Source organism: Patagioenas fasciata, chromosome 1 (assembly GCF_037038585.1).
Source record: "Patagioenas fasciata isolate bPatFas1 chromosome 1, bPatFas1.hap1, whole genome shotgun sequence".
Classification (NCBI taxonomy): Eukaryota; Metazoa; Chordata; class Aves; order Columbiformes; family Columbidae; genus Patagioenas; species Patagioenas fasciata.
In genome coordinates this window covers 180,061,568-180,075,907 of record NC_092520.1, presented here as the reverse complement: position 1 = coordinate 180,075,907, position 14,340 = coordinate 180,061,568, and the positions used below count along the sequence as shown (strand labels likewise).

Genomic DNA, 14,340 nt, shown 5'->3' with positions numbered 1-14,340 from the left:
ATAAGGAAGGGTAGGTATTGTAGAAGGTCACTTTGGAGCAGTGTGGAATTTGCATCTTCTGTGGATAAGCATCTTTTAGGAGTAGTTTGAGTATGTCTAATAGTATCTCAGATTGAAGGACAATGTTGAATATGAAAATTTTAATTCCCTGATTTCTGTGTGTATGCTGATTTCAGTAACAAGTTAATCTTTTCAACAGAAAACAGTTGTGTTCTTCTGTACCTAAGACTAATATGCTGTGTATTTTTGTGTGTACAGTTTTCAAACACACAAAAATCAGAAACCAAACACAGCTGTACTTACTAATGATGAGTAAATAGCAGTTTGCCCAAACCAGACAAAAAATAAACACCAATGAAAATTAATTTTAGAGACACATCCGTTAGTGAAAATGTTTGTAAATAATGAATAGGTTTGGAATTTCATGAATAGGGTTATGTGACAATTGAATGAAAAACTTTTGGTTTTGCATTTACTTCAGAGCAATATTATTAAATAGGAGGACCTTAAAATAAAAAAGCTCATCAAGACTCCATAAGAGATTTTAATCATTCAAATTTTGTTTTGATTCTTCACCATTTCTTTAATTTAAAATAATCTTTGCGGTATCTTGTTCGGTTTTGTTTTGAACTGTGGTTAGTAGTCATGCTTCCATTCTGAGCCAGGCACTCCAGACCAGTTAACACCCTGTAACCAATACCAATGTTGGGCTCAGAAAATTAGAATGGAGAGTTGTAGAAGTTACTTTGGGAATATGTACTACTATTTGCTGTAAATGAATTATTCCTAAATATCTGCAAAACAGATGAAACATTAGCCATTTTGTGTGTTGTTAGCTGACCCAGACTGGCACTGTTACAGTTTTAGGGTATTAATCTTACTTCTCCGGATTTATGAATGATTATCACAGATCTTCAGTGTAGTTCAAGATAATCCACTATCATTTGCATGACATTTGGGCCAAATATGTTGCCTGTTTTTCCTAATTTACAGCAAGCGATTTATACTTTTCTTGAAAGTTGTTCCAACCATAGAAATTCCATCTTAATATGATGCTTGCTAGAAACAGTCACCAATGGCATTAGTTCTAATAGGTGTCATACATAGGAAATATTCTCTGGAGGTAAAGGAAAAATAGTACTTCTATGAATATTTGTGATGCCCCTAAAACTTGTCTGTCTTCACTTTAATCTGGTTTTACCTCTTTAAAGGCAAATGTGATTTAGGGATCAGCATTTTCAACAGAATTAAAATGTTCTCAGAGAAGTTTGATGAAACTTTTCTGTTCTCTCACTTAGAAGCTTTAAAATTTGAAAGAATTTTAAATACTAAAAATAGGCTGGTGGTTTATAGAACCGTATGACTACAGCAGGATAATTTGGCCTGTTATTATGATTAATGGCAATTATCATTACTCTTCTGACTTATTATGAGTAGATGATTTTTGCTTATGTAGTTGTGTGTTGTATGGCTGTTGAACCTCTGGTTTGGGTTGGGGTTTTTTGCCCCCTTAATGTCCATCTTTTTCTAAATAGCAGTTTGTCTTCCTAAGTGGATGGTTCTTCTACTTGCAGTTAGATCCCTGTCCCTTAGTAACTTTAAGGTAGAGTTTTTCTGTTCCCTCTATCAGCCTGAGCCTTGTGGTCCTAAAAAAGGTTAAAGCTAAGAAGGGACTACATCTGTCTCATGCCAGTAGTCAGGACAGTTAGTAATAGCAGTCATTTCTCCTTCTCTTCATCCTCTTCCCCACAATGCTCCTGAAGCGTACCTCTCTCCCTGTGATGCAAGGAGGGCTCTAGAGGTAGCTGTGGAAGTTCCTCATGTTGAGGTAATTCTCTTCTGATTTCCTTTGGTTAAGTCCTTGCACATTTCTGTGCAAGATGCTGTGAAACAAGCCTTGGCAAATATGGCAACCAATCCCTTTCATGTTAGAATTTTCTAAGTTGTGTCTTTTGGTGGATTGTAATTCGAGTATAGTCAGTCCCTTATATTTGTAGTTGTTCCATTTCTAAGTAAATTGAATTCAGAATTTTCAAATTTACTGTGTTCTTTCAATTATTTGTTACAGTTCTAATAGAAAATAAATACAAATCATAGTGGTATCTTATTCCAGAGTAATGTGGGAGAACCTATTCACTGTTTTGAATGTAATAGCTAAAATTTATTGCTGAGTTGAGTTACATTTCAGCCTTCTGATTATAGGAGAAGGCAATGGGAATGTACTTTCCTTTCCAACTGTCCATGTCAGTCCATTATTTTAGGCCAGATAGGTGGTAAAAAGCTGTTTCTCGGTGCGTTCCTGATTTATTTATATTAACAGTGAGTTGTGTTTTTTAAAAAACTTTTGGTAGTACTTGGATTTTTGTCTGCATCACTAAAATCAACTAACCAAGCAACAGATGAAAAGATGAGAGTGCCCTGTGCTCTTAAATAGATTAGTGACTTGTAAACTTGGTTTGAGTGACCCTGCTGACCATAACTGTGCCTTACTGCAGCCGTGAGTCAGGCGTCCCTGGTGGCTTTCCAGCTTGTAAATATACCGTGCAGGACAGGGGTCCAAGTCAGGTGCAGAAGTGACAAATCTGGCTGTGCTGCTGAAGGCCAGTATGGCTTGAAAAGGTTCTGGAGCACAAAGAATTTGGAAAATACAATTCAGGTAGACATCCCAAGAGGCTATCAGTGAGACAGAGTAACAGCACTACTGCGTTATCTGGATTTTTACCATTATCCAACATGTCAGCCCTTGTGACAGCAATATATTTAGATATATGGTTAGTCCTGAATACAGTTAGAACTGAAAGTTTACTTCCTTGTGCCAGCATTCTATAATTTCTCCTAAGTTCTCCACTTCAAGGAAAATAAAGTGTTTTGTCACAAAGAAACCTACTTCTCTTCCTTCACTCCTGCATACCTTTAAATACTCCACACTTTCCACTATTGACTGTTCTACATCAGGGGTGTCAAACTCATTTTCACCAGGGGCGACAACAGCCTCATGGTTGCCTTCAAAGGGCCGAATATAATTTCAGGACTGTGTAAATGTAACTACTCCTACATTTATTTACTCGTACATGTTCCATGCTATCATCTGTCCAGGTTTCATGCAAAGCTAGGTAAATCTCTTCCTTTATACAAGCCCTTCAAACCTTTATTCTTCAAAGCTGACCTAGCACTGCTGGGGTGGTTCTAAATATGAAATACCTGCATTGCTGTAAAACTCAAAAATGTCTTACTGCAGTCAGTCCTCCTAGAAAAACAGATCTGGCTAGTTTTTCCCTTTATCTTTGTTCACTAAAATATCTCAGTGCATATTGTCTCATTTTTCTCCAAGTCTCCACCTGGCTGAGGGTAGAGTAGAAAGATAAAGCTCTTTCTGTTTCACTGATGTTCTAAATTTTTAATCAACATTTTAAACATTTTTCTAATCTAACTCGCAATTCTTATTATCACTGTAGTGCTAGAAATCACATGTGTAGATAACGTAATATTGCTTCTGCCAGTGAAACTGAGTTGGCATTGGTTAAGCAAGAGGTCAGTGTGGTTAAAACGCCTAAATTAAAGCAATTAAAGCTCTGTGAACCTCTGTGTTTAAAATGTTGCCCCTCCTCTGCATGGTCTTGCCTTTGTCTTTTGGATGGGAACCAGTTTTCAAGGCAGCTGTGGGGCTGAATGAGAGGAGACATTTATTGATGTTTCAAAAGTACAAAGCACAGCAGAAATGGTCTCTGCAGCTTTGTACATCAAGAAATTTCAAATATGGCGAAAAGAGCCCAGGTAAATGAAATAGGAAAATGTTACTGTCAGAGAGAATTAACAGCTTCTGAGCAATAAGCTTCAGCTTTTTTTTCTATAAGCAAGCTGTAGCTGAGGAGGCTCAATAGTTTTGATTTTTATTATAAATCAAAATGACATTTAAAAATTAATACATTTCATGTAACTTAATTTACACAAAATTGTCTTCTGGTAAGAGGCTGGTCTGTTTATTATTTCATATCATTCTTCTTTCCCAGAGGCTTTATGGAAGCATGTCAAGCCATTATATAAAATAAAATTCAACAAATGCGTGTACATATCTATAATTTACTAGAGCAGAAGGCTGTGCTTACGTGAGGGAATTAAATCAATACTCTCCAAAAAGCTGCTTGAGAGCAGAGTGCTGCTGCGGTGACTGTTTGCTGGGTGTCGGGAGCTCCGCAACCGCACAGCCACACGCAGCATCACGCTGCCTCTTCTCTTCCCCAGCTCTGCACCCTCCTGCTGCAGTTTGACTGTGTTACATCCTACCCGTAAAGCTTTTGGCCCCTGGATAGATGCACCTTACTTGCAAAAATTTATTTGGGAGTAATTGGCTAACGTGAACAAGTGTGTAGCAGAATCTGTAGCATATATGAGAGACTGGATATGGACAACTGGAGAGAAAGGTCTCAAAACCTCTTTAAAGTAAATCTCGTCTGAGCACACCAGTCATAAATTAGGAAGTGTCAGAACAAAGGCTTCTCATGTATTATGACATGCATATGTGTGCATCACAACAGTTTACATTACTGTTTAAAGGTTCTGCATAGTTAACTTCTTTATATGTTACAAACAGTACTGACTGAACAACTACTTAATATATTATTTTATTCTTGGTTTTCAACATATAACTCCATCTTTTACGTCTGTAGTCATACACGTAACATTTGAAAGTTTTAGAGATGGTGGTGAAGTTACCTACATAAAATCCTTTTGAGGAAGGGAGATACATTTATTTTTTTCAAGCAAGAACATTGGTACCTACTGTCATAATTGTCAAAACTGAAAATTATCTGTAGCTGTAAAGACTGAACAACTGGTAACTCATGCATAGCACCTACAAGATGGGAGAAAAAAAAAGCAACAAACGTTTATCTTGGAAAAATGTATTATTTGACTTGGTCAGCATCATGTAGGCGCATGGGGGTGGGGGGAGGGGGAAGAAATCAACACTGTTAGCCGAACTAGCCAGATTTGAATGAGCTTTAGAAGCCTCCAAAGTTCTTAGACTTTTCATTATAATGAAAAAGGGCAGTGGGATGGAGAAGACAGGCCCAGATGAGTACCCTTAGGAGGACAAGGCTGGCACAGGTCCATGATCGCATCTTTGGCAGCTGCCCTGCCAGTGAGCACGTGCTGAGCTTGAACTACCCACCAGGTCTCTTGTTTCCCGGGGAGGGACATGGGGGTGCAGGAAGAAGCTTAGGGCTGGAGAGGGAGTTTGGAAATAAGCCACAGGATGCCAGTCTGCTTGTCACTGCAATGCTGCACCGATTCCTCTGCTTACAGAACAGCTTGGGTCTTTGTTCAGTCAAGAGCCCTGTTTTCCACGCATCTGCCTATTCTGCCATAAATTAGGCAGGGAATGTGGCAGATTGACCCAGTCATTTTCCTTCCTTCTCTGTAGTGGCCATCCTGTGTACTTAATCAGATGGTTTCTCTGGAGAAAATAAAGTATTGTCTCATTTAAACTGCATCATAACACACAAACATACACAGGAACAGTGAGTTGAATTACCAAATTCCAGCATTTCTAACCATTCCTTTCAAGTGGTCAGATTTCCAAACGGTTCCTCAATTATTTTAAAAAGACAAAAAAGTAAAATTATGAAGAGAGAATTTACTATGTGAGATTATATTGACCTTTTATAGTGCCTTGTTTCTGATTTTTGTTGTTAGTGCTGCTAGTTACTCCATTAGCTGTAATAAGATGTTACCTTCTATGTAAATCAGACAGTATGGAGAAACTGAACCCACCATCCAGTGGGTTTTGCAACTGTCTTTGAATTTCAGAAGAACATAGGTATGAGTATTGCAACTTCTGCTCTGTGTCAGAAAAACAAGGACAATGTAACTAGGTCAGAACCGACACATAGCTCAACCTAATCTGCTGATTTCTGTTGGATCACTAGTGTACCCAAGGAAGGGTGCAAGGTGAACACCTAGTGCTATTTTCATTATATGCTCCCAATTTATGTAACTTAGAAAGTTCCTGTACCACAGTTTGTCATTTGCTCGTAATCCACTGTTTGTTTTAATCATTTGGCCAACTGTATGTTGAATCGCTGTGGATTGTATCAGGCAACCTTATGATATGGGATTACAAGCAAGGTATTTAAAAGATTATCATATGAATTACCTTATTAGATTTTTTTTTTTTTGTAATTATTATTTTTTCTTTGAACCTGCTGCTTGTTTCCCTGCCTTCAAATCCTTATTCATAGGCAGGAATTATACCCAGGACCGAAGGTACTTCATTCCTGTTAGTAGAGTAGGAGGAGATCTGTAAAGCAAAACATTTAATGATGAGGACCCATCACCCACAGAGTGCTCACTTTAGGTGTTTTAATTCCGAGGAGTTCTGGTCTGGATCCCTGTCCTCCAAGCATCCACAAGAGCTAGACTGTAGATGCTTGGAGTGCATCTTTTGGTTTAGTTTCATCAAAAAAGGAATCCAGTTCTGTGCGTTCTAAGACCAGATGTGAACCAGAGTTTATAAACAGAGATGTCTAAAGGATTAACTTGAAAACCCATGTCTGCAAACTAAAACACTGATGGAGGCACATCAGCTGAAGTAGTTGATTGTTCTCTAAGTAGGAGACCTTTACCCTTTCTGTCTTGCTGAGGAATTCGGCAGAAGCATAATCAAGTAAAGGAAAGGGAATTTGAATCCACTTAACAGGTAGACCAGTAAATACAAGGAACGACCCAGTGAATTAGATAAAACCTCAGCAGAGAAAACTGCATGACTAATGGTTGGCATAAAATTTCCGGTGAAATTATACAAGTTTTCCAAATTTAGAAACAGGTAAGGTAAGATCTTATAAAGCATTGGGCAATCTTCATGGTTGAATCACTTCTGGACATTCAATCTGTAAATAATTCTTTATATACAATTCTGAATTTCTTCAAAATCATTGGTTGTAAAATAGGTTTGCCTCTTCATAAAATTAATTAAGAATGAGAACAAATACATCATTTCAGTTATCAAGAAAAGAGACAAATTAATGTCCTATTAATGAAAACTATATTTCATTAATGCAAAAGAAAACGTGAAATAAAAATGGAGTTTTTTTACAAATGTACTGCTGAAAATCAAAAGTCTCTTGCTTAGAGAGATTAAAAGTAAAAAGTAATAAACCGTGAACCCCTGATAATACCTTCACAGACTCATCTGAAGAGATATTGTGACTTTTGCAAATATAAGACAAGAAAGATTACTTTGAGATGCATATGAAAAATGGTGTTGGTGATGCAAGTCCTTAATCAGGTCCATCAGCTGTAACTCTTCAATTGTTGTGGTTTACTACTTTTTTTCCTTTAAACCATACTTACGTTCATTATCCATTATATTTTCTTCAAGGATGTTAATCATTACCATATCGTAGTACCAACTTCATGTGTATAACTTTTTATGGAATGCATTTTCCCATACTTATCTCCTTACACATGTTGTGAATTTAAAAGTATAATGTAGTATGTTTATTTTTAGTACACCTCCTGATAATCTCTCAATTCAAGAATTTCAGAAGAATGAGAGTATTGATGTTGAGGTAAGGAGACTGTGAAAAATATATTAGACTGTTGAATATAATGTGAAAGTGACATTCACAGATTGTGTTTGGTTCTGAAGTAGTTTACTTCTTATCCACTCAAGTTCCCACCAGCGCAGAGCAGCTACACCAGAAAGTGTTTCTCCCTCGAATCCATTATCTGACTCTTACTTATTATGTTATTGCCAGGCGATTACACAGGTAATTGTAAACCGTGGAGGAAGCCGACAATTAAACCTAAGTGAGTGCTTTCTGTGTGGAGGGTGGACATTAAGTAAGCAATGACCTTGTTGCCCTCCAGATGTGTTCTCAATTTCTAAAACCTTGTGTGTAAATGGAGAAATTACGTATTGCTTGTGCAGTACAGAGAGGCTGTAAGTGTAAAAGAGATGATGGTTGGTTGGATAAGGCTGAACAAAATTAAGAGAAGATGATACTTGGAAGGAAGAGGGACCGGTCCCCTTTCACACCAAGACAAAGAGATGTGGCAGACCAGGGATTAGGGGTACAAAGGAAAGGGGGTTGCAGAGAAGGCATGGCAGTATCTGTGGGTTTGATCTCCTGTCATCGCTCCAGAGTGGCAGCTGGGACACAAAGACTGCTGGATGAAAAGCAGGAGCGGCTCTGTGTGCAGCGAGCAGAACTCTGAGACCTAATGCATTAATTTATGGAGATCTCAACCCACTTTGTTCCTGAATGCAAGCATCGAAACCAAGGATAGAAAGCATTTGAGTTAATGTGCATTGCCTTAAGCTTGTTTAGATAATTAACTCACTTGTTCTGCCTTGCAGATGCCACATTGTAAGCATGTGATATATGTGTTAATGTCATAGTGAGAATATTGAATTGGGTGGAGGGAGAGGGAGACTCCTAATTTTAGATCTTTTCTTTTCAAAACCATAAATTCAATTTGAACAATATACTTCAAATGTCAGTGGAAATGTGAATGATAACTGCTTTCAGAAACTGATAAAAGTGGGGGGGGAAGTTTATTATGTCAAGCTTAATGTTACACCCAATTTTTGGACATATCTGCAAATTTTAAAAGCTAGCATTGGAGGATTTTGTGAAGTTTCATTAAGCATGTCTCTTTTGTTTAATGTTTGTCGTCTTCATACTAGAATTACAACTTTAATATTCAGAAAACCAATATAAATATATTTAATGTATTTTAGGTGGTACAGCTTATCAGCACAGAGATACTGCCATATGCTAATTTTATTCCCAAGGATTTTGTTGGTCAAATAATGACTATGCTCAATAAAGGCTCAATACATTCACAGTCCTCCTCCTTTACAGGTATGGTACCTGAATGACAAAATATACAGAAAATGGGGTTTAAATCTACTAGACAGTAATTAAGTGATGAGAGTACTTACTCTGATAAAGACTTGAAGTTCCATGGCATGTATTTATTATAGACTGTTTATCCAGCTTGTTTTTATAAACTCTATTTAATTTCATGGAAGTTGCCGAGCATTCCTTGCAAATTTTAAAAAAATTATCTCCTTCTTGGTCAGTATTATATATAATATTGTACTTGTGTTACTTTATACTTTCTACATAGTTTGTTTTGCTCTGTGCCAGCAGATATAGTTCTAACAATTTCAGATAGCTGTAAGACAGGCATAATATCCCATTCTTGAAAACTAAATGACCTCAGCATAACTATATGGTGTATCTAACCAGTATCTTCTTTGCCTTTAAGAAAAAAAAAAATCTACAGTTTTTTGGAGAAAGGTGAAAAAAATGAACATATAAGCCATTACAGGGAAAAATATTTGGGTTGTACAGTACCAAATATTAGTACTTACGATGTAGGACTGCAGTTGCTGGGTTTTTCTTAATTGATTTCAAATATTTTGTTATTAAAGCAATGTCACGTAGGTGACCTGTTACTGAATGTGTTGCATATTTTATCTTTTATTTTTGGAACAATTGTGATTGTTGCAGTCACTTTTTCTTAGAATGTATTCTTCATATTCATTCATATTACTGTTACTATTTTTTAATACTAGAGAAGTGATAACGTTTTTGCAAAATATAATGAACTAATCGCAATGCAGCATTTAGCATATTGGCATGCACACTACACAATTAAATATGTCATTTTATTTGACAGAGGCTGAAATAGATATTCGAATGAGAGAGGAGTTTTCTAAGGTGTGTTTTGAGACACTGCTCCAGTTTTCATTCAGTAATAAAGTCACAACTCCTCAGGAAGGCTACATCTCTAGAATGGCACTTTCTGTGCTCTTGAAAAGGTCACAGGATGTGTTGCATCGCTACATAGAAGACGAGAGACTGAGTGGCAAATGTCCTCTTCCACGGTAAGTACATTGTCTTTAGGAAATGGAATGTGTTGCCAGTATTTTATGAGAAGGCTGCATTCAAAATATCACTCGGTCATTAAAAAAATACTGTGTGTGTGTCTGTGGAAATTAAAAGGCAGGGGAATGTTTATGGGTGAGACATTTCAAATAAAATACTGGTACCAAGTTTTTGTTGAAAAAGTGCTGTTACATAGAAATAGGAATGTGACTCAGTAACTAACATTTTCAGTTACCGAAACAATGTTTCTGATATCTATAACGTAATATTTCTGAAATCTGATTTCCCTTTATTCCCAATAGAGCCTTGTATAGTTTATAAATTGAGAGGGGGAGTCTCCTCAAAAACAAGATAAAATATCCAAATGGCAACATTTTTAATCATTACTCAAGTAATTGATTTTGAAACAGTAAAGTTGACCAAAATACCAGGAAATTCTTTAAAATAGGAACTTCTTTAAATTTTACTTAACTTTTGAAGGTTTTGATTATGAATGATGAAACTGATTATTTTCATGTTACAGTTAATAATGTACGTGAGTATTTTCAGATTGAGATGTGTATGCTCTTACTGTTTCCAATATCAAATTTAAAGCTATCCTGGCTGAGACAACAGCAATGATGGTAGGAAAGTTAAAAACACATGATATCCTTAATGCCTAAATATCCTTTTTTTGTAGTCTTCACTGCAGCTGTTTCCATTATGTGGAGGGTTTTTTTAAATGATGTGTAAGTTTCATAGAAAATGTATATTCTTGAGACAAAAATGAGTAGTTGACTGTTTGCATTTTTCCCTCTGTAGGCAACAAGTAACAGAAATCATCTTTGTTTTAAAAGCTGTCAGTACTCTCATAGATTCACTTAAAAAAACTCAACCAGAAAATGGTAAGTTATTGTTAAACAACAGGGTTCTAAACAAGGTAACATTTTATCTGCCACAGAGACATACTTATTCTTTCCTGTAGTAATTTTCACGCAAATTTGAAAGAAAAGTGTAATCTGTAAGATTCAGTATTTTGTAGTTCTGTGTATATGTAGGTGACAGATAAGCTGAAAAAAAAAGACAGCGTTTTTCCAATATACCCAAAATTATAACGTCCTAAGATGTGTTTAATAAAATAGAAAACTTCAATTTATGGTGTCTTTTATTAGATACAGCTTGGTGTCTTCTAAAAACAAACAAAAAACTTCCATAAAATGTTAATAGAATTCTGCGATATAGGTAGTCTCAACTAGATCCTTTTTCTTCTCATAATGCCTGTGTAGGTCACTGTGGATCAGGCTCATGTAGGTGCTTTCTGCACTTCCAGGGCTGTACAAGTTAAACGAAGGGCCAGGCTGTTTGATACCTACCCTTGCGGTCTTGCTTTCCCTCCCTTTCTGCTCTAGTACCTCCTGTCTCCTGTATTGGGAAAGATGTCTTGGCTCATTGATGCCCAAGTAAACGATTGACAGATGTATTTAAAGGTCTGAATTAAATTGAAAACCTTAACTTCATTTATAATCATGCACCCTGTTCCTCCTGTAAGCTGCACCTACTGTATATGCATAGGGAGTTCCCACCAGAAGACTTAGGAGTCTTAATTAAACCAGCTGTATTGGACTCTGAAACTCTGACAGAATTGCCTGTGCAACGTTTCCCTCTGCCTCCTTGCTTTTGATATTATGAGGATCAGAAAAACCTTTTCAGTCCTGAAACAAACAACTAAACGAGCATTTCCAGCAAAACCCAGGCAGGTGGGTTTCCTGAAAGAGGCCATGCCTCGCTGGCAGCATCTGTGAGCAGCCGCATTTCAGATAAAGTGGTTTCCAAGGCTGAGGGCAGAGCTGTGCCAGGATACATAAAGCTTTTTGGTGAGCCCTGAAGACAACCGAAATGTCACTTCGGTGGGCCTTTCTCTTAGAGGGTAGAGTAGCCAACTCAGGTGGACTGTTCCCCACATCCCTCTTCCTGCAATGGGAGAAATTCTTCACCTGGTCCATCTGTGGCAGTGATTGCCAGACTTGCTGTGTACTTTCCTATGAAGACAACCACTGGAAAAATTAAAGAATCACTTTACTCCCACTTCTAGCTTTCAGTAATTTTATTTCTTTAAGATTATTAACATTGTCTGAAATATTTGGGTTTTGTTCCCTTTTGAAAACAGAGCTAAAACAGATATAAGAAAGGAAGTGACATAATAACTAGGATTCATGCCACAATATTTAATTTCATTTGTTGGACTAACAGACTTTACTGTGGATATTTTTGTGTCTTGGTCCAGTGTTTCTCCCTCTGCTTTCTGTAGCTCTTGTAATCTGCATTGATTTGAGATTCACAGAAGGCCTCGTTGCTGACAAGTTTCCAAAAGTTAAATGTGCGTCCGATTCCATTTTCTGTCAATAACTGAGAAAAGTGGGCAAAAAATGTGTGTGGGTTTTGGATTTAATAAAAGTAGTATCTTAAATTTGTCAGTTCTTCATCCAGAAGACACAGTGAATGACTCACATGTAGAAACACAGGTGTGTAGCACCATTTTATGGATAACCCATCTGGCTTCCAGCTGCTGCTGCAAAAAAAGCGTATGGCTCTCCTGTAAAAATCCTCCATCATATCTGAGAGCCCTGTACAGATGTCATAGTGTCTGTGTAGCACTAGGTACTTGTGTTTAGGCACCTGACTGTGCCCTTATTTATATAAGTATTTTAAAAAATCTATTGTAGGAGTTTGGACAGTTCTAAGTGATTGAATCTGTTCTTCATTGCAGTTGATGCTAACACATGGGCACAAGTTATTGCCTTGTACCCAACTTTAGTAGAATGTATCACCTGCTCCTCCTCGGAAGTGTGCTCTGCTCTGAAGGAGGCACTGGTTCCCTTCAAGGACTTCATGCATCCACCAGCACCCAAGGTACAGAATGGAGAGTCTTGACCCCGTAAGACTTGTGGGTTTTTTTCAGTTTTGAAGGAGAAAAAGTATCCAAAAATGTTTGTTTCTGGGTGAAGTTTCTCTGAGGAAATCTCTTGTGACTAGTACTTTGGCAACCAGTGCTGACCGCCTTTTAACTGTACTAACAAGAGCTCAGTAATTCATGAATACAGGCGATATCTCAAAAGTTCCAGAGTGAGTAGCAGTGCAGACTTTTAATACATTTAACTGAATAGTTGGAATCATTTATAATCTAATGTACTTGCTACAGTATCTTGAAGTGGTGATTGAAAAGTGGGCTTATGTACAGCTTGTTGTGTATGTGTTAATGATGTAATTAAAAATATTTCAATTCAGTCAGATTTATTAGGCTGGTGTTTTGCACCCTTTTTTTGAAGTACGAATTGTACTAAAATTTTATGCAAGATGGTACTGTAACATTCCATATATCTGTAACCAGCCTTTGTAAACAAAGGGAACTGATACACTTGTGTGTATAATAAATGGTACAGTTCTGTATAAAATAGTTGCATTTATTATTTAAATTCTTTTTAAAATATTGATAATGTTAAATGCTTGAAAATGTATTTATTATGAATAAGTTGTATGCTTGCATTTTTACTTACACTTTGCCTTCTAAACTGCCAGGTATGCTCATTCATATCTGATCATGTTGTTTTTGCTTAATTGAATGTATCTTTTCTGTGGCCATTGAACATCGAACAAAAGGTCATATGACAAAGGATTGCAGAAGCAGTCAGGAGTCTGCTGATCTCCAACTTCAAAGTAGTTGACCTGAAATAAGTTTGAATATGCAGAAATCCACTGTAGCACTTCAACACTACCATACCTCACTTTATAAAAGATTTGTTTCAGATGCTTGTTCTACTCATCTCTATCAATTTTTGTAGTTGCAGCCTTGCTTTAAAAAAATACGTATTTGAGGGTTGTGAGCCTTTTTTGACCTCCTTGATAAGTATCACAGTCTTTGAATCATGACTCAAGAAAGGTGATTTCAAATACCTGAAATATTTGGCTGTAATATTTTGTTCAATAATTTTAAGTGCTTTGTTTTGTAATGTCTTTACAACCCAAACAAATTGTTCTAATCTTTTAATTATCGACTCTGTCTGATATAAAACCATGAGAAGTGTATTTTTGAAGATAGCTACTCATTTAGAAGTGCAGTAAAATTTGTCATTAACAAAATGTGAATTTGTTTCACTTTCACATAATACACAATTGAAGCAAAACACTTTAATTGTATTGTTTTAAAAGTTGTGACTTAGCACTTAAACTCTTATTTACTTAATTATGATTTCAATAATGTTTCACCTGTATTCACATACTTTTTAACCTGTGATGTGAAAGCACAAAGGCTAAATGTAAGCAAACAAAGAAACAAATGAAAAAAAAGAGAGACAGGTGCCTTTCTATGGATTTGAGAATTTCGGAGCTTTCCTTTAGGTTTTTGTTCCTTAAAGACTTTTGTAGATATTAAAAGAGATTATCATGTATAAGAAATGGCATTTTA

At 36.6% G+C, this 14,340-nt stretch overlaps 1 protein-coding gene across 4 annotated transcripts in view; it reads left to right on the top strand.

Moving 5' to 3' along the window:
• Window positions 1-13,330, top strand: part of MON2 (MON2 homolog, regulator of endosome-to-Golgi trafficking) — a 73,142-nt gene extending 59,812 nt beyond the window's left edge. For all 4 annotated transcript variants that reach the window (XM_071802650.1, XM_071802648.1, XM_065835826.2 and 1 more), the window contains 5 exons: window positions 7,508-7,568; window positions 8,744-8,867; window positions 9,691-9,898; window positions 10,701-10,783; window positions 12,646-13,330. In XM_071802650.1, coding sequence (XP_071658751.1) covers window positions 7,508-7,568; window positions 8,744-8,867; window positions 9,691-9,898; window positions 10,701-10,783; window positions 12,646-12,809 — 640 coding nt within the window. In that variant the 3' untranslated portion in view covers window positions 12,810-13,330. The remainder of the gene's footprint in view (window positions 1-7,507; window positions 7,569-8,743; window positions 8,868-9,690; window positions 9,899-10,700; window positions 10,784-12,645) is intronic.
• Window positions 13,331-14,340: the final 1,010 nt, after the last annotated feature.